The sequence below is a fragment of the Gymnoscopelus microlampas genome (assembly GCF_963454915.1).
Source record: "Gymnoscopelus microlampas genome assembly, chromosome: 20".
Classification (NCBI taxonomy): domain Eukaryota; kingdom Metazoa; phylum Chordata; class Actinopteri; order Myctophiformes; family Myctophidae; genus Gymnoscopelus; species Gymnoscopelus microlampas.
In genome coordinates this window covers 27,079,788-27,106,847 of record NC_139957.1, presented here as the reverse complement: position 1 = coordinate 27,106,847, position 27,060 = coordinate 27,079,788, and the positions used below count along the sequence as shown (strand labels likewise).

The 27,060-nt window shown below is 40.9% G+C and overlaps 1 protein-coding gene across 1 annotated transcript; it reads left to right on the top strand.

Moving 5' to 3' along the window:
- Positions 1–604: 604 nt before the first annotated feature.
- Positions 605–25,893, top strand: LOC311035912 (serine/threonine-protein phosphatase 2A 56 kDa regulatory subunit gamma isoform-like). Its single transcript, XM_084044406.1, is given in 15 exon segments — positions 605–799; positions 7,182–7,381; positions 9,865–9,975; positions 10,421–10,513; positions 10,912–11,042; positions 11,164–11,223; positions 12,624–12,732; positions 15,337–15,390; positions 15,860–16,030; positions 17,212–17,339; positions 19,854–19,955; positions 20,523–20,595; positions 22,018–22,134; positions 22,670–22,760; positions 22,763–25,893. Coding segments are annotated over 15 exon segments (1,575 nt in total). The 5' UTR covers positions 605–705; the 3' UTR covers positions 22,804–25,893.
- Positions 25,894–27,060: the final 1,167 nt, after the last annotated feature.

Here is a 27,060-nt window from a genome sequence, read left to right as displayed (position 1 = left end):
AAGCACTATGAATCTGTCTTTCCATTCTACATAGTGATTTAAAGTCTGCTGGATGTGTCACTCTTGTCCTTGGAGAACTGATGGGGCTGTCTCAAGTCCTTTTCTCACTCCCTCATGTTGCTTGTCTCCTTCTGTTCCCTACTGAAACAAAAGGCCCCTCCCTTCTGACCTTCTCTTCCAACTCCTTTTGAAAAAGAACCAAGCAAAGAGGACACAAGGAAACAATCAAACACTTTGAAGATTCAGCCAGGGCCTCTCTCTCTCTCCCTCTCTCTCTCTAAGCACACATAAGTAAGTTACTCCTAGCCTCTTATCCTGGGTCAGATCATGTCTTAAGCCCTGCCAGTGGTTAACATGTGAAATAGCCTTCAGTAAAGCTGATCTAAGATCTGTAGCAGAGCGTCATCAGAGAGCAGTGAGCTTTGAGGAGGAAGAGAGGGGCAAGTCCAAAATTCCTCTGCATGTCCCGCCCTGTCCATGTCCTCTCAGCCAATCACCCTCCTCCTCTCTCAGCAGCCCTTGCCTGTTCTGCTCCTGCTCCACAGAAGCCTGTGCTCAGCCAACCAGTGGGCTCCCTCCCTGCTGACATCACTAACTAGCCAGTTCCCTCCAGCAGCAGAGAGCTTCATTTTCTGATCTGCCTTTGTGCTAAAATGGAGGCTGGCCTCTCGCCCTGAGTGGATCGCCTTCCTGGTAGAGGTTTAGATGTTGACATGCAATAAATCCGGGGACAGGATGGTTGTGGATGCACCTAATTCCAACGGGCCTTTTCAGCCGGTGGCCCTTATGCACTTCAGAGGTATGTAAGCACAATGTATTCTCTATTGTCCCAGGGAATTAAGAGAGAGAGAGCTGTGTGCTGCTCTGCTCCTGTTCCCCTCCACTGGTTACTGCCTGGTTAGTCAGCAATCAGGTGTTTGATGTATTTTGTTTCTTTTAGAGGACCAGTTGATTAAGGGCTTATATTGTGCTTGAACTGTAACTGAGGAATGCTCATCTGCAAGGCTCGTATGCGTAGCTGTGAGGACAGGGAGCTGCATAAAAAGCTGGTTTTACTAGCTAGCTCTCCTCTCTGTGCCCATCCCCCCGCCAGCCTAGTGATGTCAAAGGAAGTGAGGTCATGGACTAGGGAAGGGTTGTCTCCCTACCTTTTCATGTTAATGTGTGTCTGTGTCTTGTCTTGTTTCTCTGGTGTTATGTCAGTAATGTAGTGCTTGTAGAAAAATGAAACAAGACAACTGTAAATCCACATTTCATATTTGTCTTCTCTGTCTCACTGTTCATCCCTGGCTCAGGGGTTTTCACACTCCTGTACATCTGTGCACAAATCAGTTTGAGAGTACATGTATAGATGAACTGTTGTCGGTCTCAATGGATGTTGCGGCCCAGGTCTCTCCTGTGCAGAACTGTGTGTTTTATGTTTGGGGTTTGTCTAATGTCCTATGCTATGACAACAGGAACACTGTCTCTGATACAGGTAGAATGGAAGCTACTAATTTAGCTTGTTGTAAAGGCCATGCCTACATTTTACCTCTGTGTCTGTGGTGCAGCCCAGTGTTAAATGGAGCCATGGGCTGTTATTGATTTAGGCTCTTGATTGAAGCCAGCATGGACCACTGCATTGAATGACATCTAGTGAACAAACTCCCCCTTTCTCCTACTCTGATGTTTTCTCTATCTGCTGCTATATTACTACTCTATACAATTCTAAGACAAGGCGTGATGGTAAGCAGTATTTGCCCCTTTGTTTGAGACTCATTTCAGTCACAATGGAAACCGCACAGTGCAGCCATGAAATGGCAAGTATATATGCAAGTATGCAATGTGGTACTGATGTGGCACTTTACCTATTCAAAACCATCTGGTTTATCCCTGACCTGTGCTAGACAAACCAGAGAAGCTGCAGCCCCCATGTTCTGTCTGTTTTGAATGCACACAGGTCTTTGCACTGATACACAAAGTTGTAACAAATGTAGGCAAAATATTTTATGATTTTATTATAAATATACTTTTTCATATAATGGCCATTTACAATTAGTTGACATTGGTATTTCTATCTATGCCTTGCCTGTAGCAACTTTGAAGTCGTCGCTACAGGCAAGGCAGCATCAGACGACTTACAGTGGCCTATAATGACTGCATGAGGCTGCTGCTGAGAGCTCCAAGAAGCTCCAGTGCAAGCCAGATGTTTGTTAGTGTTGGGGTACCCACCTGCTCTGCTGTGCTACGTACCTTATGTATAGGTTTATGTGTAGAGCATCTGAGTCAGTAAATGACATAATTGCTGTCATAACGGACCCCACACGCAGTTCTGTCAGTTTCACCTCTAGACTGTGGAACCATTGGCGCACATGTTTGTATGTCAGAAACTGAACAATGTGGGCTATTTGCATGATTATTATTTCTTTTCCTGTTTTATTGTGTGGTGTAAGTGTTGTATTCTTGTGATATGGATCTTCCTGGGTCTGAAATAAAGATTGAATCTATTAACCACTTGAACCCTAGGGTAGCATCCCTATTCTTGGGGAAAGATGTGTAGAACATAAAGCAGATCTACAAGCTCACACATGCATTGTAAGCTTGTAGATTGGCTATTTTCGGTGAAGAGATTTTGTGCATATGGGGGAGGGGGGTGTACAAGGTACAGAGCCCACCCAATCAGCTATATAAGTATATAGGGTTAAAGTGGTTAATAGTAAGCTGAGCTGGGAGCTACTTCATGAATATTAGCGTATTAAAAACTGCTTATGGATCCAAGGACATATAAGACCAAAAAGAGAGAGGATAGACTAGTACTTTGCTATGTGATCAGTAAGTCGTAACCCAAACAATATCAAGGAGGCACACTGCTTGGCAAAAACATTAAAAGCCTTTAATAAATGGACTTGGCTCCTATGTGTCTCAACTTAACTAGCAGTGTGCCTTGATATTCTTGGGGGGTTTGACTTGATCTCAAAGCAAAGTACAAGTCGAATCCCTCTCTCTCTATTTTTAACCATTATCTTACATTGACCATAGCATGCTGTCAGTAAAACAATATAGTGCTAGCCAAACCAATATCAGCCACAGGTTGGACTGTCATTTCAGTGTGACTATTTATTTTATTCTCTTCCTTTCATAACGGGGACAAGAAGATAAATCATGCTTCTGTCCGCTAGGAACACACACACACACACACACACACACACACACACACACATACACATACACATACACATACACATACACACACACACGCTTGAATATGTTTTTCAGGGTACTGTGAGTGGTATTAATAGGTTGTCAGTCACATTGTGATTAACGTCAATATTGGCATCACAACAAGTGGGCCTTTATCTGTTTGTTACACAACCTACTGGGTATTTTAGGTGTGTACATAAACATAACACAAGCAGGTGACCTTATGTTGCAGGGGAAGCACAGATTTGTCATGGTCAAGGTGTGTAAGAGAGTGCAAGCCATTGGGACACATTCCAGTCCAGTTTCAGTCCTAGGATGGATAAATGAATAAATAAAAAATAACAGACCTACAGACCTCCTCCTCTTTGAGAATGATGCAACAGACTTGTGTGCTCACTAAAAGGCGGTGGGACACATTTGGCTGTAATTTTGCCGTTGCCATCATCAATGCAAGGTTGAACTTACAGCAATTCACTTTTGCTGGAAGATGGGAGTTATCTAAAGATCCCATTCTGAATGTGAATACAACTTTGAAATCACATGCTGGTTGATATTCATTACGATTCCATATTTAGAAATGCTATATATATCATAGCTGAAAGGTTTCGTAATGTTCCATAATAGTAGTTACTTTCAGATAAAGAAGTATTCCAGTGTCCACCTACAGCATCAGTATTATGCACATTTACATTTGTTGCACAACACTACACTCGACAAATGCACAGTCACAGTGGCACAGTCATAAATTACTCTTAAGAAGAATTTTGCTTTACAATACATTGTGAGATAATCGCCTGGAACGTGATGGCAACTTTGCCAGAGCTTGTGGGGATATTCTGCTGTGGCAGGGACAACACCATTCATTGTCATACTTAATGAAAATTACCAAAAATGGCAGCTCACACACTCAGCCCCCCTCACCTCTGGAATTCCCAGCCTCTCGCTGTCATCAAGATAAATTGGCAGACTTGAAACTGACACTGCACTGTGTATGCCGTGCGGGCACACGTGTGTGTGTGTGTGTGTGTGTGTGTGTGTGTGTGTGTGTGTGTGTGTGTGTGTGTGTGTGTGTGTGTGTGTGTGTGTGTGTGTGTGTGTGTGTGTGTGTGTGTGTGTGTGTGTGTGTGTGTGTGTGTGTGTGTGTGTGTGTGTGTGTGTGTGTGTGTGTGTGTGTGTGTGTGTGTGTGTGTGTCTTAGCCAAGTCTCCTTTATGTCTGAATAGGATATATCTCCACTTACCCAGAATCTGCCCCTCTGCAAGAATGTCAAGGATGGGTGTGAGAGTGTCCTCCATTCTGTCTTATTGCATTTTTCATTCTTTGTGTAGGCCTATGTGAAATCAGGGCATGTGTAGTTGGCACTATGGCTTTTATCTCCTGGTGTGTACGACCAATTCTTCCTGTAGAATATTTTCCCCCTCATTATTGTCAACACTGTGTGACTTTCCACTGCAGACCTGCTTAAATTGGTAAAAGGACTGCAAGACAACTTTGCGTAATATGTGTGATATGATAGATCTTGGCTGGCGGTAATTGTTCTCTTTAGAGGCAAAGTTAGCCCATGTGGTAATTTACAATAAGACTAAATGTTGCACCTTCCTTTGTCGATTTCCTGTTTTTGCAGCCTTGTCACTGTTGAACTCTAACTTGGTTATTAACTAATTGAATATGTCAGGACCACAGGTCACAGCATAATCGGAGGAGCTGTATGAAACGTCTTCATCATTTTGATGTGTTTAGCAATTTTGTTTCTATCTAATTTGGCCCAGGAGTGGCACCATGATCTACAGACGGCCTCAGGGCCATGCCAACTGATGAGGTTCAGTGAACACAGTCCTCTGTCTGTGCACTGGTGTTGTTGGTTTGTTACCTTTGAAACCACAGACCTTTCTTAAGAGGAAAGAAAGATTTGCATGAATTATGTCAGCTAACTTTGATGCACCTCTGAATGCCACATGCCTACTTTCCATTGGTCAGATATCCAGTGTACTTACTTTGAGCTTTAAACCACATTACATACTATGGCAACATTTAATCTTGGTGGATTTTCTCAACAATGCTGTCAGTCCATTTTGCAGAGATAATGTCCCAGCCCCAAATTTAGTGTCATTCCTCTACAAGGATAACTTAGTTGGTAGAAGACCTAACATCATAGTCTTGTGTGTGTGTGTGTGTGTGTGTGTGTGTGTGTGTGTGTGTGTGTGTGTGTGTGTGTGTGTGTGTGTGTGTGTGTGTGTGTGTGTGTGTGTGTGTGTGTGTGTGTGTGTGTGTGTGTGTGTGTGTGTGTGTGTGTACAGTATATAATTTAGCTCACCAGAGATGCTGATGATGGTAGTTACTTAAAAGCCTCATAACTGATGACAACCATCAGTTATGAGGCTGATCAGCGTTTTGATGGATTGTTAATCCAGCAAGATGGATTTTCTGTTAACACTTGAACTGTGTGTGTGTGTGTGTTCATTCATTCCTCCCGTGGGCATTTGGGGTCAATGAACAGTTTTACGTTCAATCACATCTACAGTCCACGTTTATATTTAGACTATTAAGGATTAATTCGAGTGACCAATGTGAGAAACGGTTATTCATTGCTGCCCTTGGCTCCTTGCATCCACACCCTTGACCCACACCCTCAGCTCAAAGAGACACCTGGGTACCAGTTCCAATCGAGGACTGGGTGGCCTGTCGTGTGTCAATACAACCATACCTGGCCACACTGGAAAGTGGGGGGGGGGGCTTGCTGGGGCTGTCTGTTGCCAGGCAACAGACAGCGGAGCCAAGGAGCGCATGTTGATTTGACAGGCCTTGTCTCTGCCACATGCAGCTCCTTCTGTTTATGAACGAAGCTATGCCACACCCTGATGTAGTCCTCCACCCTACACCTGCCTGTTAAAGGCTTTATGAAGAAAAGACATGGCATTCCTTTATCCTCATATACTGAAAGGAAAAGTTTCTATGTTGACCTTTTTTATTTAACTGGACGAAAAGGGGTGGGGGTTCAGCATGTTTACATTTAACATTCCTCATGGAAACCCAATAGTATCTCTAGGTGTGAGCTAGTTCATTGGCTGGTCACTATCGGCACCAATTAATTTGGCAGACGGACTATTAACACTGGCTAGCAGGGCTCTTTTAGCTGGGGAAGAATTAAGCTTTTCCTGTGAAGACAGACAGTGGACTCAAAACACAGCATCACTGGCATGTGTTGGAGTGAGGAATTGCAAACTACTACACTGATGTCCTTTGCTAATTTTATTGTAGTTATAGTGTCACACTGTACCTCCGCTGCACCACATTGAAAGTAGATAGGACTTCAGAGCAACGCGAGAGGTTGGTTGCTCTGTACGTTGTCTTGTGAGAAGTGGTACTGAATCTATGACATAGATTGTCAGTGTATTTTGAGCACACGAGAATGAGGAAGTGTTTAAACCACTGTGTATAAAAATAACAACGTGGCCTTTGTGGCTATGTTTTTATATACGCTACAAAAATGGATTTTCTTTTTTTGAAGTTCAATGGCATTGGCTATTCCAAAAGCTTGACTGTGATCTTTCACCTACTTCCACTGTTCCTCTTCCTCCCATCGTCATAATCATCTCTTATTCTTCGTCCGGTCTTTTCCTCTCCTCTACATCCATTATCCTCACACCCTGCTCTAAACATCTTAGCCTTTGTTTCTCCTTTCTCCTAATATTTACATCAAATTTTCTGTTCCTTCCGTCGGCTGCTCATAGCTGCCTGCAGTTCTCTTCCATTCTCCCGCCGTCTTGGAGGCAGCTTTGAATACAGTTCAAGCACGGAACTTTCCCACCACTTTCATGCCCACAACCCATTGACCCATTTCATTCATCATATTATAATCGTACTCCCTTCAGCCTGATTTACACAACGCGTTGCAAGATCGTCTCTTTTCGGTGTGCAACACCATTGTGGGACAAATTATAAATCGGGCTTTACAGCTTGTTCTTTTTGGTCCATTCTAACTCTTCCTCTTCACCTCCTCAGATGTGGCCCCGGCGGAACAGGAGAAGCTGTTTATCCAGAAGCTGCGGCAGTGCTGCGTCCTCTTTGACTTCTTGTCCGACCCGCTGAGTGACCTGAAATGGAAGGAGGTGAAGCGGGCGGCGCTCAGCGAGATGGTGGAGTACATCACCCACAACAGGAATGTTATCACAGAGCCCATCTACCCAGAGGTGGTGCACATGGTCAGTAGAGCCACTGTACGGAGCTGGTTTTCATCTGATGAGATAAAACGGTATTGACGGGGAGATCTGGATTAGCTTTAGCACCTAGTCAGCAAAATGTTTGCTGTTTAACTAATATTATGTGCACACTTTTTGTAAATGGAACCTTTCGTCTGTACAAATAATCATAAACCAGAAAAAACCTTAGTTTTGCACTTGCAGTGGATCTAGATAGAGCTTCTCAGCAAAGGTTAGACTCTTTTAAAAAAAGACACAATTACATAACATGAATGTCAGAATGAGGGATGAAAAGCAGCAGGTGTGCAAGCTGCACACATTTGGTGCCAAAATGTGCGCAGTAAGTTGCATGTCATGTTTACAGTATGACCAATAATATGTAGACATATCATACAAATACATATTGGAAATTAGTTTCAATTGTGTTTTCGAGTGCTGCAAACATAGGTGAAGTATATATACATATAGTATATGTATGTCCTGGGCACAGTATATACTGCACAAGCAGATAAGGATAAATATCACTGGAAATGTTAGTATCAGTCCAGGATTTCAAAATTGGTGCCGTTTCTAAACCAGTTTTTTTAGTAATGGCTCTCCTTGTTGAATGAAAGAATCTTCCTTTATCTAGGCTAGCAAATTTATTTTGCCCATTTTGAGCGACACTGTCAAACAACAACATATAAAATAAGGCATTCATTTATTAAAAGAACATAAAAAGATAAGAGATAGACTGCTGAGGTGGAGCGCAACATCTACCATCAGCTCAGCTCCCTGTACTTAGTGCACAACTTGGTTATCCAAGCCATGATATTTAGTACTCATAGAGTACGCTGAGTTGGCGGTGCCCGGGATCGAACCCAGAACTTGTGGTCCAAAGGATGGTGCTCTACCGGCTGAGCTACCTGGACATAAGAAATTTGATTTTAAACTTCACTTAAGAGCAAGCCACCATGAAAAAAAGATCAGTGGTTTCTGTATCATGGCATTGCTAATTCACACTTACAGTAGTGAACTCAATATCTACCGGTAGTTAATGATAATAATGTTCTAAAAACAACTTGATGTTGCAACATGTTCGGCGAAGAGATTTGGTGTGTAGAGGAGATAAAAGAGTGGACCAAGTGGAGCCAAGTCAAGTTGAGCAAGTATAAAGGGGTTTCAAGAGGAAGCTTGTCAAGTGTTCATGTAACATATCCTGAAATAATGCACAGAGAAGTATCATATCCACAGCCTGTTAAGAGTTATAGTACATAAAATCTACCTAGAAGCCCTTCTTTCCAAACAAGGGTCCTAGTGTTTTTAGTAGGCCACCTGCACTGTCCCATGATCTGTGTGGCTGGGAATAGCAGCCCACAGGGGAGTCAGTTGACACTGTGAGAGACCGAGAACATAACACACACTTTGATCATTGTGGGCCAAGCCCATGTAAACCTAAGGGCCAGTTGCAAGGATGCAAAGCCAGAGGTACGATTTTATTTGGAGATGGCTAAAGATGGAATATTTTTGCAACATTCATGAGCATGAACGTTGGCGTAATTGTTTCATCACCAATCAATCGTGCATTGGTAGAATTTGAGAAATATGACTGATATTAGAGCGTGGGCAAGGAATTAAAAAAATAATCATAAATTGCATGAATCATTATTATGACAATTGTTGCCACATTTCAGAGCACCGGATCACACAACAGCAATTCTATGCTTTTTCAATGCTGCGTGGCACAGCACTGTTGGAGGTGTCTCAACAGAGTGGATGCTGTAGCTTTTGCTAGCATGAATGACACAATTTACAATTTAGGCATTTAGCTCTTTATCCAGAGCGACTTACAGTAAGCAAGGTAAACGCATACATCAAATGCAGAGAGGCCGTATAGTGCCTCAGTAATCTAGGATCATAGGTAAACCAAGAACCTAGCATCAGTCTAAACAATATAATATAAAATAATGTACATTTAAAACTAACGGATGCCAGTTAAACCAATGAACCTAGCATCTATCTAAATTGACACCTGTTCCCTAGACCAAATGGCAGTGAATAGCTTGGCCCAACCATGCGACCAGAATTTAAGGAAACCTGGAGATGTCTGGTAAACGCTTGTAAAATAGTAATAGTTCATCTAATACAAGTGCTTTTTAGTTTACTTGATTCATTGCTCAGTCATCTATCATGCTGGCATCCACAGTATTTGCATTTTCAAGGCGGAAGAGATCTGTGCCCTGAGAGGAAGCTACTGTATAGCCATATTGATTGCAAAACACTATTGTGGCACATGCTTGCTGGGGGATACTTTCTCAATTTGCCTTTTAAAGACAACATAGAAATCAGCTTGATTAAACATTTAAGATACGAATATGTGAATATGGAAACGGTGCATTTTCAGTCGACATTCGGTATGTTTAGTTCAAACATTAGGTTCTGCCGACGACCTAAAAGTATTTTATAAGGTCAAAATTCTGATCATTGTTTGTCTCTTTCCTTTCCAGTTTGCAGTGAATATGTTTAGAACGTTGCCTCCATCGTCCAACCCCACTGGAGCAGAGTTTGACCCGGAGGAGGATGAGCCCACGCTTGAGGCTGCATGGCCACACCTACAGGTTGACCACATTAATCCTGGCATCATATTTTGAGCAATTTTTCAAAATGTTAAAAATTTTTCAAAGATAGCTTGTCAACAAGCTTTACTTAAAGCGGGTGCATTTCGCCTTTCCGACATGTCGCCTTTCCGACGTTAACGAACCCTATACCTAACCCTAACCGCACGCGGAAGCCACTAGTCGGAGTGGCGAGATGTCGGAATGGAAGGAGCACCCCACTTAAAGCTTGTTGACCAGCATTACATGCTGGTCACGTCGCATTACATCGCGACGTGTTGTGAGCTTGTGGACCGGCTATTCTCGCTATTTGTCGTATGACAAAGTCTACAGGGCTCAAGTGGTTAATGAAAGAATACTATAAACAAAAATTAACGCCTAAATTTATCTAATGGTGTCTTCTGCCAAATGTTCAGTTTTGATATTTTCTTGTCTCTTTCTCCTCCAGCTCGTCTATGAGTTTTTCCTTAGATTTTTAGAATCCCCTGACTTTCAGCCCAACATAGCAAAGAAATACATCGACCAGAAATTTGTAATGCAGGTAAGAGCCAAAGGTCATTGACACAAATGTTTGCCAGTTTACCGTGTTCAGTCAGAACCAAAAGTGATAAAGTACTTTTATACCATGGCCACAGAGAATACTTTTTTCTCAGAGAATACTTTTTTTCAGAGAACCGCATGGCTGCGGTCTCATCAGCACTTTAAATTAATACACATATAAAATTGTACTGTATTATTGGCAATTTAGACTAAAAACTCTCATTATGGATTTCAATATATATTTTTTAAATATAACTTTAAACCTTTGAGGAAAATAAAACCGTTATGGGGAACACAAAGCCTATTTGTTGGTATTATGACTATTGTAAGATGACACAAATGTTTAGAGAACCATCATGGATTTCCCCTTACAAACTGAATATCTTTGTTTTGTTGTAGCTTCTAGAACTATTTGATAGTGAAGATCCCAGAGAGAGAGACTTCCTGAAAACCACCCTCCACAGAATCTATGGAAAGTTCCTGGGCCTGAGGGCATACATCAGAAAACAGATCAATAATATTTTCTATAGGTGAGTTCAGCCCTTTGTTTATAGACCACACAACTTGACTTGTTCTGATTCATTTTCTTCTCTGATGAATAAGAAATGATCATTGTGTTGCAACTGAGGAAGTCCTTATGTTTTCCTGTAGGTTTATCTATGAGACAGAGCACCATAACGGTATAGCTGAACTACTGGAAATTCTTGGAAGGTATGGGGAGCAATTTAATCATACTATTAATAATTGACAGCATAGCCTAAAGGCAGGTACACACTGCAGGATATTTGGTCCGATTATGCTGTGACTTCTTTTGGCGCTCGCCGACAAAACCTCCCGATCTGACGCAGATCGGCGAGACAATGCTCGCTGTGTGTGAAAGGCTCTGCGAGACGATCTGGCCGCGATCATCCACTCTGCGATGGCTTTCCGACCGTTTTCAAATATCTACCTCGTTAGATATTCAGCTGTGTCCCAGACTGTAATTCATACAATGTGAAAGGGTCTGAGATAAGTCTGCGAGCAGATCAGCGCCACAGCCAATGAGAGCACATTACAGCAGCCACCGTGGCTAGGAGAGGATCAATGGACCTGACCAAACAGCAACAAACAGACCCTCCCCCGCAATATTACCGTCCAGTTAAACATTATTCAACTGAATGAGAGAGAGAGAGCGTGAGCTGTGTGCTATGTGTGTGCGTGAGCAGCGTGTCTGTCACTCGGGAACCCGTGCCTACTTTTGTTGTCGTTGCCAGATTTTGCCAGAGAAATAAGCAACCAGATCTATGAAAACAAGCCCAACAAAAGCGACAGGCCACATGAGCACTTTTTTGAAAATAGCCGATCTACCAGGTCACGTTGTAGATAGGCTATTTTCAAAGAAGAGCATCTTGAAAAAAAATTAACATTTTCCAAATCCACAGATCTTGTATGGGGGTCTGTGGCACAGCATATTATTTTCAGAAGGGGGAGGTCTGCGGGGGTAATTTGGGGGTCCTTGCCATGAAAATGTTTGAGAACAACTGGTTCAAACAACATTAGGAAACGAGGCCAAATAAGCAACTACACTTTCAAGCAACTTCACAGAAAAACAATACCAACGTCGCTTATAATAAGTGGACATGGCAACACTGCGTGCTGCGTAGCCTACTTGACACGAGAGAGAGAGAAAGAGAGATGCATCACGGGAGACGTCGATTAAAATGACTTGGAATAAAAACAAATGTATGTATTAGGTCTGACCCTGGATAGCATCCTAGTGAACTATCCTACAGTGTGTAATCCCTGGTCGGGCATCAATCTATAGTGTGAAAACCACAACGATATACTATGACAGCCGATTTCAAGAAATAAACTCCTGCAGTGTGTAATGCTCAACGATCAGATTAATCCCCGACCACTTTAAAGGTCCTACAGTGTGTACCTGACCTAAATGTCTGCACGAATGATGTATGAAGTGTATTGGGTCTTGCAAATCATTCTACCAATGTGCTACATGTGGACTGCTTCCTGATTGCCATAATCTGCAATTGATATTTCAATGTGATGAACAAAGCCTTAGAATGATAGTCGGCGCATAATGTCTCAGTGCATATGTTTTGTTTCTCCCGCAGTATAATCAACGGGTTTGCCTTACCACTAAAAGAAGAGCACAAGATCTTCCTGTTGAAGGTTCTTCTGCCTCTGCACAAAGTCAAATCACTCAGTGTCTACCATCCACAGGTAAGATATATCTGTGTATTACTTTGGCAGATGGAATTGTGTATTTGAATTGTTTTAAGCATCTTAAGAACCCTAGCATCCCTATTCTGTCGGGTTTTTTTTCAACAATATGTTTATTTATATTTCCTTTTTTCACAAAATATTTCAACATAACATTACATACATAACAAAAAACAAAAAGGACAAGTACGTTTAAACATTACAAGACAATCAATGAAAAAACTAAAGAAAAACACACAATGACATCAGCACTACTCCTCTCCAGATTCTTCCATTAAATGTGACAGGTTATTGTTTTCCATGTACTGTATAAAACGACCCCAAACCTCCTGAAATACCTCTTGTTTGTCCTTAAGGGTATAGACAGGGTATTTAGACATAGGGTATTTAGACATAAAGACAGTTCCCTGAACCACTGTGCAATGCTTGGTCTGTCCGGCCTCTTCCAGGTCAATGCTATTACTCTTTTAGCTTGTAAAAGACAAATATCTATAAATATTCTCTCATTGTGCTTTATTCTGTGTCCAACTGGATAGAGGCCTAGCAGAAAGAACTTAGGTTCTGGTACAATGTTAATTAACAGGATCCTTTGTATTTCCTGCCCAATCTCCCTCCAAAACTCTACCAATCTTGGGCATGACCATAGACAGTGGAACAATGTGCCTCTATTTTCACCGCATCTGGTGCATAAGTCCGGAATATTGTTATTAAACTTATTAAGTTTAAATTGTATTGTAGAAGTTTTAGACGTATATTCCCAGTCTGGGATTGAGCCACTTTCACTTTACAAGCTTTACTCCATTGCTCCATTGTTAGATCCTCCTGTAAATCTGCTCTCCAGGCATTAATCCTATATTCAGAGGATTCCGGAGAAAATGACATTAACGGGTCATAAAATTTTGATATTATTCCCCTCCCGAGTGGATTTTTAACCAAAACTTTCTCCAACACAGACATGGGAGGGGCCAGCATGGAATGATCCTGATTAGCTCCAATAAAATTCCTCAGTTGCAAATATTTGAAAAAATGAATACGAGGAATATTATATTTAATGACTATCTCCTCAAACGTCAGCATACTCCTATTGACACCAAAAATATCCCTCAATTGACCCACCCCCCTATCAGCCCACAATTTAAAACCCCCATCCGCTCTTCCTGGCACAAATTGTTTATTACCCCAGATTGGGCTAAAGCAGGAGAGGCGAGAAGGTTCGCCCAGGTATTTATTTACCTAATGCCAGACTACAATCATAGTTTTAGCTATAGGATTGTGTGTATTCTTCTTAAGGTTTTTATGAGTATCTGAATAGATATATGTAGGGAATGATAGCTTCAAGGAGCTTGACTCCATATCCTTCCATGCCGGCGCATTCTCCACTGTAAAATAGAACATTAGAGTCCTCAATTGGGCTGCCCAGAAATACCACAAAAAGTTAGGACACTGTAACCCCCTATTCTGTAGTTAACATTCTGTGAAAATGGCAGATCTGCAAGCTCACAAGGCACCACTGTGCAACGCATTATGAGCTTGTAGAACAGCTATTTCTGGGGAAGATATTTAGCATTGAGTGAAAACAGAAGGGGGGCCTCATATAGAGCCCTTCTGGTAGTACTATAATTGAGAATTTATGTCCGTATTTCATTGTGTGTGTGTTTGTGTGTGTAAAATAATACATTCAGGGTGCTTTGTGTATGTACACCAGAGAGGATATAATTTAAAAGATTATTAAATAAATAACATTGGTTTTATAATGTATTGGAAATAGCTGATCTACAAGCTCACAACGCGTTGCGATGCGACACGTAACTTGTCATACAAAATAGCGAATCTACATGATCACATCGTAGAGCTACGAAGTATGAAATGTGGTTACTCAATTTGTTTATGTAAAACAATATAAAAATATAAACACGACCACTGCTATTCGATTGATCGAAAAAGTAATCGACAGTTGCAGCCCTATTGCATTCCTCATTTTAGAGAGCAGCAGACCTAGAAGGCGGGGATATTGGACACCTGGCATTCTGACGGCTGAGTTAGTAACTATGGTTACACCAGTTACGCCAGTCTGTCTCTCTGTAGCCTGGTGGAAATGATGTGTCAGCTGGCTTATCTCATCCTGTGTTACACTGAGTTTGCTTGTGCGTTCACTCAAACACCTGAACATTTAACCCAGTAGTGGTTCTCAAACCTTTTCATGACGGGGACCACCAAATGCATTTGGCCGCGGATCCCCATCTGAAAATATTTTGTGCCAGAGACCCCCATATAAGATTTGTGTTGTTAAAACGTTTTAAAAATGTTGACATTTCTTTTCAAGATTTTCTGAAAATAGCTGATGTGTACAGTATATAGGGTTAAAGAGGTTAAACTGATGTTGATGCTATTTTGACACATTTTGTTGGGAACCCCCCTGCGTTAACCACTTAATCTTACACCCTTAACATGATGCATTGTCAGCTTGTAGATCAGCTATTTTAACCAAAATGTTTGTCCCATGCACAGTTCCCCTACTATGACATCCCAAGAATAGGGACGCTAGGGTTCATGTGGTTAAATGCTTCCTGATTTTAGTGTGTAATGTTTGAATGCTTTTTGTAGCTGGCCTACTGTGTGGTGCAGTTTTTGGAGAAGGACAGCACTCTCACTGAACCGGTATGTCAGATTAATTACACATTCTGTGTGACTACACTGCAAAAAGGATGCACCGATGGAAATTCAAGGCCGATACCGATGTTTAAAATAATAATTTGGCAAATTTGAAACGGATGCCTGTATTTGTTTTTGTTGTTCATTCCCCCTTTGTGCCATGGAAACAAATAAATCTTCATTATAAAAAACAACTGTTCCGAATCTTCAACTTGGTAGGTGGCAGATAACCCACACACCAGCCAGCGCAGATACAAATTGGCTACTGCAATCAGTGAATGTCCGCTTATTATCATGGGATTATCGTTGGATTTGATATCTATGGCAGATATATCGGTGCATCCCAATGCAAAATCAGTTTATTGTTCATACTGTAACTACTGATAAACTGCCTCTATGTATTCCAAAATACTCCTTTTTGTGAACACTGATTAGCAATTCAACCCCATCATCTTCCTTTTGACCATCTGGACAGGTGGTGATGGCCCTACTGAAGTACTGGCCCAAGACCCACAGTCCCAAGGAGGTGATGTTCCTCAATGAGCTGGAGGAGATCCTGGATGTCATTGAGCCCTCTGAGTTCGTCAAGGTCCAGGAGCCTCTCTTCAGACAACTGGCCAAGTGTGTATCCAGCCCGCACTTCCAGGTAATTGACAACTGACCACCACATTATCAAATCCTGAGTGTTAATTTAACTCTGAGAATGCATTTGGTAAACACTGTAAAAAAATAAATAAGAGAACTTTACTTATAGCCTATATCTATAGCAACACACACACTAAAATCCTCAGTGTTAATTTAACCACTGAGTGTACACATTCTGTTTGTACACTCTCAAGGCCCTATTTTAACAGCGGAACTTTGTGCCATGGTGAATGGTCTTAAGTTGCACCGAGGGGGTGATGTCCAGCGAAATGGTCCCATCTAGTGGGCGTGCTATGTGTCAGCACCCAGCACTAAGGGCTCTGAATTAGTCATGGGTGTGTTTTGGCCGTTGCATTAATAAAACCAATCAGAGTGTCTGGTGCCATCACCTTTTAAGAACCAGGTTGCGCCCGGCGTGAGGTGCAGTCCTATCTGTGGCGGAAAGCAGAAGACACACAGAATGCTTTTCTATGTGGATAACTACAGAGAGAGATAAAGAATGGCACAATGACGCTATGGATTCACGACATTCTTGCGTTATAAGGGGTAGGCTATTTCAGAATATTTATCAGCTGCATGAAGATGTTTCTCCTCTCTCTTTCCTCACATGAGTCCTCCAAAATTTGCAGTGCGCACAGAGTGAGAGACATTCTTATGCGTTATATTTATACTTGGTTGCGCGTCTGCTGCTGCTGAGCTGCACCGAAAATATCTTATCTACAAGCTCACAACGCATCACACTGCAACACGTTGTGAGCTTTTAGATCAGATATGTTTTATATCCTTAATAAGAACGAAACACCTGTGCCTCACTGTGCCATGTGATAAGACCATCCTCAAGCTGTTCTTAACTTGAAGCACAAGCTGTGGGTAAAATAGCATTGTACCAGACCATATTCGGCATCTAGACAACAAGGTTGTCTAGATAACATTTTAAAGTGCACTTTGCAGTCTGGAATTGCTCATCACTGATGAGAAATGATCACAATTCTGAAACTTTGATTTTTCACTGTGATGTTGCAGTTTGTTTTCCGGAGATTTACGAAAACCTTCGCCTGTAATGACATGCCCAAAATAGGCATGCCAGGGTTAAAATGGTTAACGAAATGTTAACAAGGCTTGCTGGTGAAGAGTCAGTAGTTGGAGCTGCTGTACATAACGTGTGTATGTGTTGTTTCTCAGGTGGCAGAGAGGGCTCTCTACTACTGGAATAACGAGTACATCATGAGTCTGATCAGTGACAATGCAGCGAAGATTCTGCCAATCATGTTCCCTGCCCTCTACCGCAACTCTAAGACCCACTGGAACAAGTACGTTTGCTCATATGAGATTTTGTACATTTCACACTATGGTGGAAATTATTAGCTGTATCCTCTCACAGAACTGTCATTACCAAGTGCCAACACAATGTCCTGTGGCACAATATGGCCACTTATTATGGCTCACAAGGTCATCCGACAAAATGATAAAAATTATAATGGCATAAACATTAGTTTAGTACTTCCAGATTTTTTTTTTTTATCATAACCTGTAATGGCCACTGATCACTACTAAAGTATTTGAAAAGTGTTCTGCCTGTAGCCATGTGACTTTGGTGCACAATACCATGTTTACGGCTTCAACAGTGTGAAATGAATACAGCTTACACACACGCATGTTATTAAAAAATCTTAAGTATTAACTCAATGAAAAATATTAAAGTCTGAAATACATACATTGTTTAAAAAAAAAATAGAGGATGATGGATAGATTAGGCCATATTATTAGACAATTCAAATTTGTCACTGCCTTGTTCTTGTGATTTTGTAGTTAATGTGTAGTATTTTCCACAAGCAAATTAATGTGACTAATTTGGTTCAACAAAGTCAAATGTACTGGACTGGAGGGGTCAGACCACTGCCAGTGGCTACGGCATTGACAGGACCACATGACGGCTAAACAGGCAGGGTATAGTAGTGGTTGGTCCGCTAGTCTTGTTCACTCTTGCACTGTATCTTTTTGGCGCTGTATCGTTTTAGTCCCCTTAGATGAGGACAGATTGTTTACATGGATTGTATTGCGAGTTATCCGTAACCGTAACTCATGATAGTTGGGCAGAAAAACAAGCGTTCCCTCTTGTGTTGCTGCCTTCACAAGATCTGACTGCATCTGGCAGACAGGTGAGACAGATAGTTGAGAAAAGATTGACAGATGACATTATATGAAACTTACTTGAACAAAAGCTAGTGGTGTTCCAGATCTATTTTACTTGTTAATTAAGTAGACGGAACAGTCTGCAGCTTTTTGCAGTTTTTAGCTTACTTGAATATACCACAGGGAAACTGGATCATTGGTAATCCTCTATTGAGAGAATTAACTCTAAGCTAGTACCAGTAGAAATATAGATAAGTTTGTGTCAGATTGTAACAGTATGGCCACTATTACATAGACAGTGGGGGGGAAGAGATGAGGAAGGAGAGAGAAGGAAGGAGACTTGGCAGACAGATGAAGGACAGATGCATGAAGGACGGCTGATTCAAGATGTACAGAAATACGAGGGAAATGATAAGTGATGCAGTCATGAATGAAGACAGACAAGGAAAAAAGACAAAGACAGTGAGAATGGAGGGACAAGGAAAGAGGCGGCTTAATACCACCCCTCCATTTGCACGGCACCATAAAAAACAAACCACTAACAGATGGATAGACAGACGGATACGTATCTCAAATTGACACGTTATGTTACTCGCATATAATCATTAACATTGTTCAGTAAAATTTTAAATTATGATATATGAACGGTTTGGGCTTGCATTGGATTTAGAGTTTTTACAGTACAGGCAAAACAATCGTAATCTTGGATAAACTGGTACAAATGACCTGGTTAACGTATATTTTATATACTGTAATGTATATAGTATTTATATAGTATCTGTGCAGCCATAAGCCTCGCCAACCAATTCCTGAAAGTTGGCAACCTTGCATTGGCATTCTATGCTGTTATGAATTAACAAAGACCCATTTTGATGTAAAATTCAACAAAAACTCTTTGTTGCCATGATGTCCTCCTAATATACTCCTAATATTGGCGTGACATCTTCAATAGTTACTCTGTTTGTTTAGAAAATAACTAAATACTAAAAAATAGTCATTGACATTGCACATTGAAACGGGTGTCAAAGTCACTCTTTTAGCACAAAAATGAACGCAAAAGAAGATGCAGTAGCAGATTCTGCCAATACTGTATGTAACATTAGAAACCGAACATGACGTTCCTTTTTAAATAACAATGTCAACTTGGTTTTGATTTTAATGAAAGTAAAATCAACAGGAATTCGTCATTTGTTTTAATATGCATATTTCTTTTTAAAAGTAGTTTTGTAATGTTACATAATGGCAGAATCCACTTTGTTTGCATTTGTTTACATGCTAAAAGAGTGATGTTGAGACTGTTTCACTGTGCAATGCAAGTCCTTGAGGAGACTATAATATATACAGTATCTGTGCAGCCATAAGCCTATTGAAGATGTATTACAAATATTTGGGATTTTCATCATGGCAAGGTAACTACACAACCCAAACCTCTATCAAAGTGTAAGTCTGCTATAAAGTGCTGACCAACAAAATGTCGTGCTGTATGTGATAGGAATAATTTTGTCCGTGAGATATTTTGAAGTGTCAAAAGCAAAATAATTGCTTTAGTGCTAATAGAAAGTCATTCCAGGAATCTAAATTAGTTTTTGTGCTGGGGGACAACATTGGCGATTGCAAGTAATGCTTAATGTGCATGTTGGGCTCTGATTCCAGGCTGACTCATGTGTATGTTTGCTTGTGTTCATTCACAGGACCATTCATGGCCTCATCTACAATGCTCTGAAACTCTTCATGGAGATGAATCAGAAGCTATTTGACGACTGCACACAGCAGTTCAGGGCTGAGAAAAATAAGTATGTACTACTCACCTAGTCTGTATACAGAGTCTAGTGAAGTGGCTGTCTGTCTCTGTGTTAGAACAGTATGTCACTCTGTCTGCAATGACACGGTATACTCATCTGTATCTTCATCAAATCACAATACAAGGCCATGAAACTTCTCATTATTAGTTCTCCATATCTGGCATTTGGTGTAATTTGGTGGCAAGGTCAGATATGAACTCTTTGTCGAAAAATGAGACTGAATGCATTTGAAAGCTTGTCTGTCAACCCATTTCACTTCATTATGTTTCCTAGTGTACGTAATTGACGTCAAAGTTTGGCGTTTCACGGCACAACTATCCACACCTCTACGTTGCTCTTTTTGATATGCAACCGTTTTATTTCCAAAATGTTTGTTATAATCAATTGTCAAATAACACGCTAAAATCCTCAGTGTTAAACGCATTTTGTTAATTTATCTATTTTTAACACATGTAACCAAATAGACCCTTATGTTGCATTTTGAGTCCATTTGGTACATTTGTACACTCTGTTAAATTAATACTAAGGTTTTTATCGTGTGCTTGCTGCGTTCAACAGAGAGAAGGCCAAGTCAAAAGAACGAGAAGAGGCTTGGGTCAGGATCGAGAACCTTGCCAAATCAAATCCACAGGTGAGCAATGAGTGAAATCTTTCAAGGACTTATCTTGCCTCCTCAGGCCCCAAACCCGACAGACGCCACCTCACTTTTGCTCCCGTGTTAATGGATGCAGCAGTTCTCATTGGCCGCACACGGATGTTCCACTTGCACACGTCACGTGAAGCAGATTTTTCGGCTCTGGGCGTAAAAATAGGCCTGTCTGCCTGCATATTTTCATAGAAATACATTGTGTATGCACAATATCTGCATCACTTCACTCAATGTTAACGTAGACGATCACCATTTAGGATGAACCAAGTTCGATTAATGAAGACAATGCTTCTGATTTATATCTATGGACAAAGTCGAGTGCAGGATGAACTCATCAAAACATATCACCAGAAGTCTGAAAACTTCAGACTTTTTCAGAAGTCTGAAAAAAACAGAAATTATAGCCCTACTAACCATGATAGAATGCAAAATAATGTGTAAAATGTTATTTTCCCTTGATATATTCTTTTGATGCAGTCTTTGAGACAATGGAGGAAATACGTCGGTTATGTGAATAATGATCATATCATTTAAAATGACATTTCACTGTCTATTGGGCTGCTTTCTGCAAGCAACAAATGCACCCTGAAAAGGCTACTGGAGAGAATAGTTGCATGCAATAATGCGCATGTGCGGACACGCATCTGGTGGGTTTGGGGCATCACTCCCAATTTTGTGTGTGTGTGTGTGTGTGTGTGTGTGTGTGTGTGTGTGTGTGTGTGTGTGTGTGTGTGTGTGTGTGTGTGTGTGTGTGTGTGTGTGTGTGTGTGTGTGTGTGTGTGTGTGTGTGTGTGTGTGTGTGTGTGTGTGTGTGTGTGTGTGTGTGTGTGTGTGTGTGTGTGTGTGTGTGTGTGTGTGTGTGTGAGCACAAGGGTGAATTGCTCTCATCAAAAAGCCATTATTGTACCTGAAATGCTGTTGTCTTTCCATCTGCCCATTTCCATCTGCCCAATTGCTGGAATGTTGTTGTACCTTTTAGACCAGATAGTGACTAGTTATTTTCCAGTAGCAAAGTCAAATACGCTGCTGCTAAAGATAAAATGTCTGAATGAGGTTATCCTGTCCTCTTACATACAGTACAAGTGCTTAGTTGTGGTGAAAAGTAAAACCTGAGATCGTAGATGGTCTCTGACTAATTTGGTTTGTATCATTAGATCCAAAATATTTGATGAAATAATCAGGTAAATTATAATTGACTCCACTCCCAAAAACCTTGGGATTACTGTACATTTTATCAATCACCACACCTCAACTATGCCTTATTAATTTGAGTATTTCTTATGGATACGATAATCCAACTTGCTTGTTTTATTTCCCTATCCATTCTTTGCATGCAACTGAAAGTATTTTTTCCATTCCTTTGTGCTCTGTTTTTTGTTGTTCCTTTCTTTCTTTTCAACATAGTTCCTTATATATGTTGATTCCTCTGACCTCAATAGTCCTGTTGCAATGGAGACGGACGTGTCTTTGATAGAAGATGTTCAGAGCTTAAAAAAGACAGTTGAGGAAGGAGCCACTCAGGTAAAACTGACTTCTCTCTGTCCCCCTCCACCTGCCTTCTCTAGTTTATAATGCTTGCAAATGCTTCCAACTAAAATTAATTTACAGAATTATTATGCTAGGTGTGTACTGTTTTTTAAAGTTTTTTTTAATACTTGCTTAGTGTATTTTAACAAGACCTGGTGCTTTAGCCAATTAAAGTCTAGCCATGGACTGAACTCTGGAATCAAGAGCTTTCTTGCTTGTCTATTTCCCTTGCATGTCTTCTGATTGTTGCTGGTTATTTCACACCAACATAAATATCGTTGTCACATGCGTGGCTGGCTTGGTATCCTATGCTGATGTTTTATTTTTATGTTTAAGTTTTATGTTATATTTTAGAATATAACAGCACAAGCTATTATTTTTTAAACTGGACCCAAATGATATGGTCAGTGCGAGGATGCGTAGGACAGTTATGAAAGTGATGACATGAAATATGTAATATAATGAACCCTGACTACTATCTTCTCTTCCTGCCACCCTTCCCTCCCTCCTGTGTTGTTCCATCTTCCAGTTACAGCGCGACCAGTGGAAAGAGCGGCCTCTGGTGCGGCGCAAATCTGAGTTGCCTCAGGATATCTACACCGCAAAAGCCTTGGAGTCCCACCACGAGCCGACGACATGTTGACCACCCACGATGGACTCTAGATCCTGTGACCTGTTGGCTCTTGGTTTAACTGGCCCCCCTCCCTTTCCACATCCAGAGGGGCCTGAATAATAGGCTCTGAACTCTGTGCATTCCCATCTTGTTCATGCCTGCTGCAAGCTGCCCAAGTCATATTGTCCGCCTATGATGGGCTCCCAATCTCTCTCTCTCTCTCTCTCTCCCCCATCGCTCTTTACTAAATCCTTAGTTTCTCTTCAGATTCTTGCTGCCATTCCAGTTATCCCCTCCTGGCCCTTGCGTACCGACGCAGCACATTCAGCACAACTAGACCCATGGCCAGTGCAGTACAGCAGTCCTGTATCCCACCACCACTTCCCTCAGATTTCAATTTTTCTCAGGAGTTAGGTGGAGAAGAGGGTTTTTGAGGTCTTCTTGCAGCATTCATGGTGGTTGTCTTTTTTTGTTTTTGTTTCCGCCATCAGCCCCTCCCCCGAAAGACTACATTGTAATTTGTCTCCTCTGTTTACCACCCTTCATCCCTCCCATCTTGCCCCTCACTGAACTGTGGAAAACTGGGAGTTCAGATGCCATGATGACATTCACTCCTTCATTCCTTCTTGTAAGTGTGTCTGGCGGAGTGGATCTAGGTCCGTAGAAACTAAGTGAACTCCGCCGTTGGAGGATCCTCAGCGGGTCAACTTGTTTTCTTTTCTGTCAAAGGGAACAACGAACTTCGAAGAGACTGTGGGTTGAATGAAAAGACGAGACTCTTTTCTTTCTTCTGTTGTATTATTTGTTGTTCTTTTCTTTCACTCAATCCCAGGGACATCTTGTCAGTGCCAAGGCTGTTATGTTGTTTATGTTTTTGCTGGTTTGTTTGATGGGTATGTCTGTCTGTGTGGCATCATTATGGACACTGAGGTTAGGCAGCAGTGTCTGCTGACTGCCTTTGTTTTTGGTCGCTGATGTTTCAATGAAGCTTTTTCTAGTTTAGTGCTCTCTAGACCAACACAAGGCCCATCTGTAGCCTTGCAATGTCCGGCAAGATAACGGAGAGTGTGGTGAAGTTGTCCCATGGACACGTAACACTTTACATTTTCTTGTGTTGTGCCATATGCAGCTATTTGATCTCGTATGCTTTTTTCCTACTGACTAAGACATTTCACTGTCTATTTGTGAAACAGAACATAACAAAACATGACAGTTCAAACAATGGTACTTAATGGTACAATAATTAGAAGAAGCGATGAAACATTAGTTATTTGTATCCACTTATGAATTACCGTATGTTAAGTTCCCTTTTCCAGCAACCGACTAGGAAGGTAGATTGTAGGAAAATCAAATGGGTAGGTTGCTTGATTAGAACTTAAGATTATTTTAGACCCAGCAATGACATGTCAGACCCTTGTCACAAGCAAGCACAATGCTGAATAGAAGCTAAACCAAAGTGTGGAGAGTGAGCGCTGCTGGGATGCAATGAGAGAGGTGAGCACAAGCTTATATATTGAATAGGGATGTTTCATTCACTAAACGAGTAATTGGGAAGTATCGGGTTGTCTCCTTCGGTGAAAGGGAGAAGCGTCACAGAGCTGGTCTTTGTACTGACATGCAATTTTGTGTGCGCTCTGAGGCGAAGGTCAGTTAACTAAATCTCTCATCTACATTAAACCCTCCATTCAGCTTTTAGGACACTAGGTTCTGTGAAGAGTTATTAGGTCCTCTCTCTCTTCAGTAGTGACCGTTCCCCACCTCAAAGCATCCCAGTAGCTTTGTTTTGAGGATTCTTTCAAATATGTATATTTATTATATACATCTTGAGTGATTAGTTAATGGTTTCATCTGAGATGTAGCAATCTGTGCTATCATAGTGTCAGCAGATAGATACGTGGTTGCAAGACGGCACCCAAGACCTACAAGTCTTATACCCCTGGGAGTCTGATCAGGTGCTCCCAGTTGCACTGATTAACCCACCAGGGACCTGTAAGACCATACACACGCAAGGGAAAACACACCAGGCTATGTTAATGTGGAAATGAGGGTTGTCATAATGGGATTAGATGTTTGAGATGATTAATTGCTACAAAATATAGATTATAATTGGTGCATCCTGGTTAGGAGTTAGTTGGCACCGATTAACGTCAGTCAGTATCAGTACCATTGTTTGAACTGAGGACATATGGTAGGTTCTCTCTCTCTTTTTGTTTGTTTTCTCCATAGTTTCTTCATTGTCTTGTCCCTGGAGGGTAGTAGCCTAGATGCCAGTTGTTTGGTATTGTCTTGGTCAATAGGAATGCCCAATGCTGAAACAGACTGGTATCAAGTGGCCAATAAGAATGCCAGATGCTGAAACTAAACTGGCGTCCAGGCTTGGCTTGTTAACTGTATTAATACTGTATTTGCTTGAATGCAAAAAAGAAAAAGGAAAAGAAAAAAAAAAAGATGTAAATTAAAACTACCATGTTAAACATGTACCGTTTCTCCTGGAGGAATGAGATTCAACAAACTGATTTATTTCACCTGTTGAGGTCAATGCTTTTATAGAACAGCCCTGCTTGCTGGGAGATATGTTTTATGGATTTTATGAGTCAAAACCTGAGGTGTAATGTTGAAAAATAAAGGATGCATAAATACAGGAGATTTTAGAATATAATTTGGGGATAGTTTTTTTTTTTTTTTGATTCTGCGGCACCTTTGCAGATCTTTTTAGTTTTAACATAATTTCCAAAACATGATAACTTAACTAAGTGTCCTTTTGTATGTGACCTGTACTATATGGCTTCATTTAATATTGTATATATGATTTTACTTTGTTTCATGTAGTGTTATATATATCTACATTAATTTTGTACAAATTGTCCCTCTGTACAGAATAAAACATCAATAGCAAGTGAAAGAAGTCAATCTGGCACATACAGTACATTCTTATTTTCCCTTCCTGGCTGTACTTTCTGCAAAACATTAGGAAATGTTCTGGTATATATATTTTTCTGTTTAAACTTGCAAAGATTCCTCCTCCCTCTAAATAATTGACAAATGTTCATACCCATTGTGTGCTCCTATCACTGTCTTTAGTGGTGTATAACTATATAGAATGAATAAAGAGATTATTTGAATTTATATTTTCAATCATACATCGGTTTTGGCTTTACTTCTCTTGATGGAAGCACATGTCCTAATTGTCGTCAAAGATGTACATTTATAGGGAGTAAGTATTTGTATTTTTTTCATACAGGAGGAAATTATGACTAACACTAAAACCTTGTACTTCTAAAATGCCATCTAGGTTGATTTTATGGCACTGGCCAGTTTTGAACACAAGGGGGCCCTACTTCATTGTAAATATGCAGTATGTAAACCCATCTCTGATTCCTCTACAACTTGAAACAGTGCATGAAATATTGTTGATCCCCGCAAGTATAAATAATATAGGCTGTATTAATGTGTGTGCTTACATCTTCGGTACATAAGAGTAAAACTTTTTTTTGTTTGGCTATATATATATATGTATGTATGTGTGTATGTATGTGAGACTTTAATTTTTTTTTACTTTAAAACACCTCTATTCAAACAATGCTATCCCAAGACCTATGCCCTAACACTATACAATATGTTCATATAGTATTCTCACATACAGTACATTGAGTTCAACAATAAGAAAAATGCTCAGACACGTTTCCTTAAAAGCAACCAGACATTTTACATTAAACAATAAAATCTTGCTTTCCAGACACAGTAAATTCTCAATCCTCCCACATTCTAGAACCAATAGACATTCAATTGATACAGAGGGTTCAGCCTTCTTTTGATACCGTTCCCTCTCTACACCGAGTCCTCCTCCACACCCAGCTCGTCCTTTGACCGGACAATTATACAACAGCTTGTCATCAACTGTACAGTACAAGTCGAGAGCGAGAGAATTAGCCGTGTTCAGTGGGCGGTCGCTGGGCCTGGAGGGTGATCTTTAACTGCATGTACTACAAGGCTGGGACGGCTCCTGTCAACAGGGATTGTTGAACGGGAGGAGTAGGACGAAGGCACTACGTTCTCCCGGTGGGGGCTCCTCACTGGCAGGAGGCAGTGGAGGTATTAGTTGGCATAATGATATTGTAAGGGGGTAAAAAGAAAGACAAGAAAACTATATACTGTATACTATCACAACAGAATGTAGCGGCAGCACCAACCTTGAGCATAAAGGGGAATACTAGAAAATGTTTTGGCCGTTTGGCATGTACTTCTGGCTTAGGACACTTTAGAGAATGGTTATGAAGTGAATTTTCACTCCCTCCCACTGAATTTAC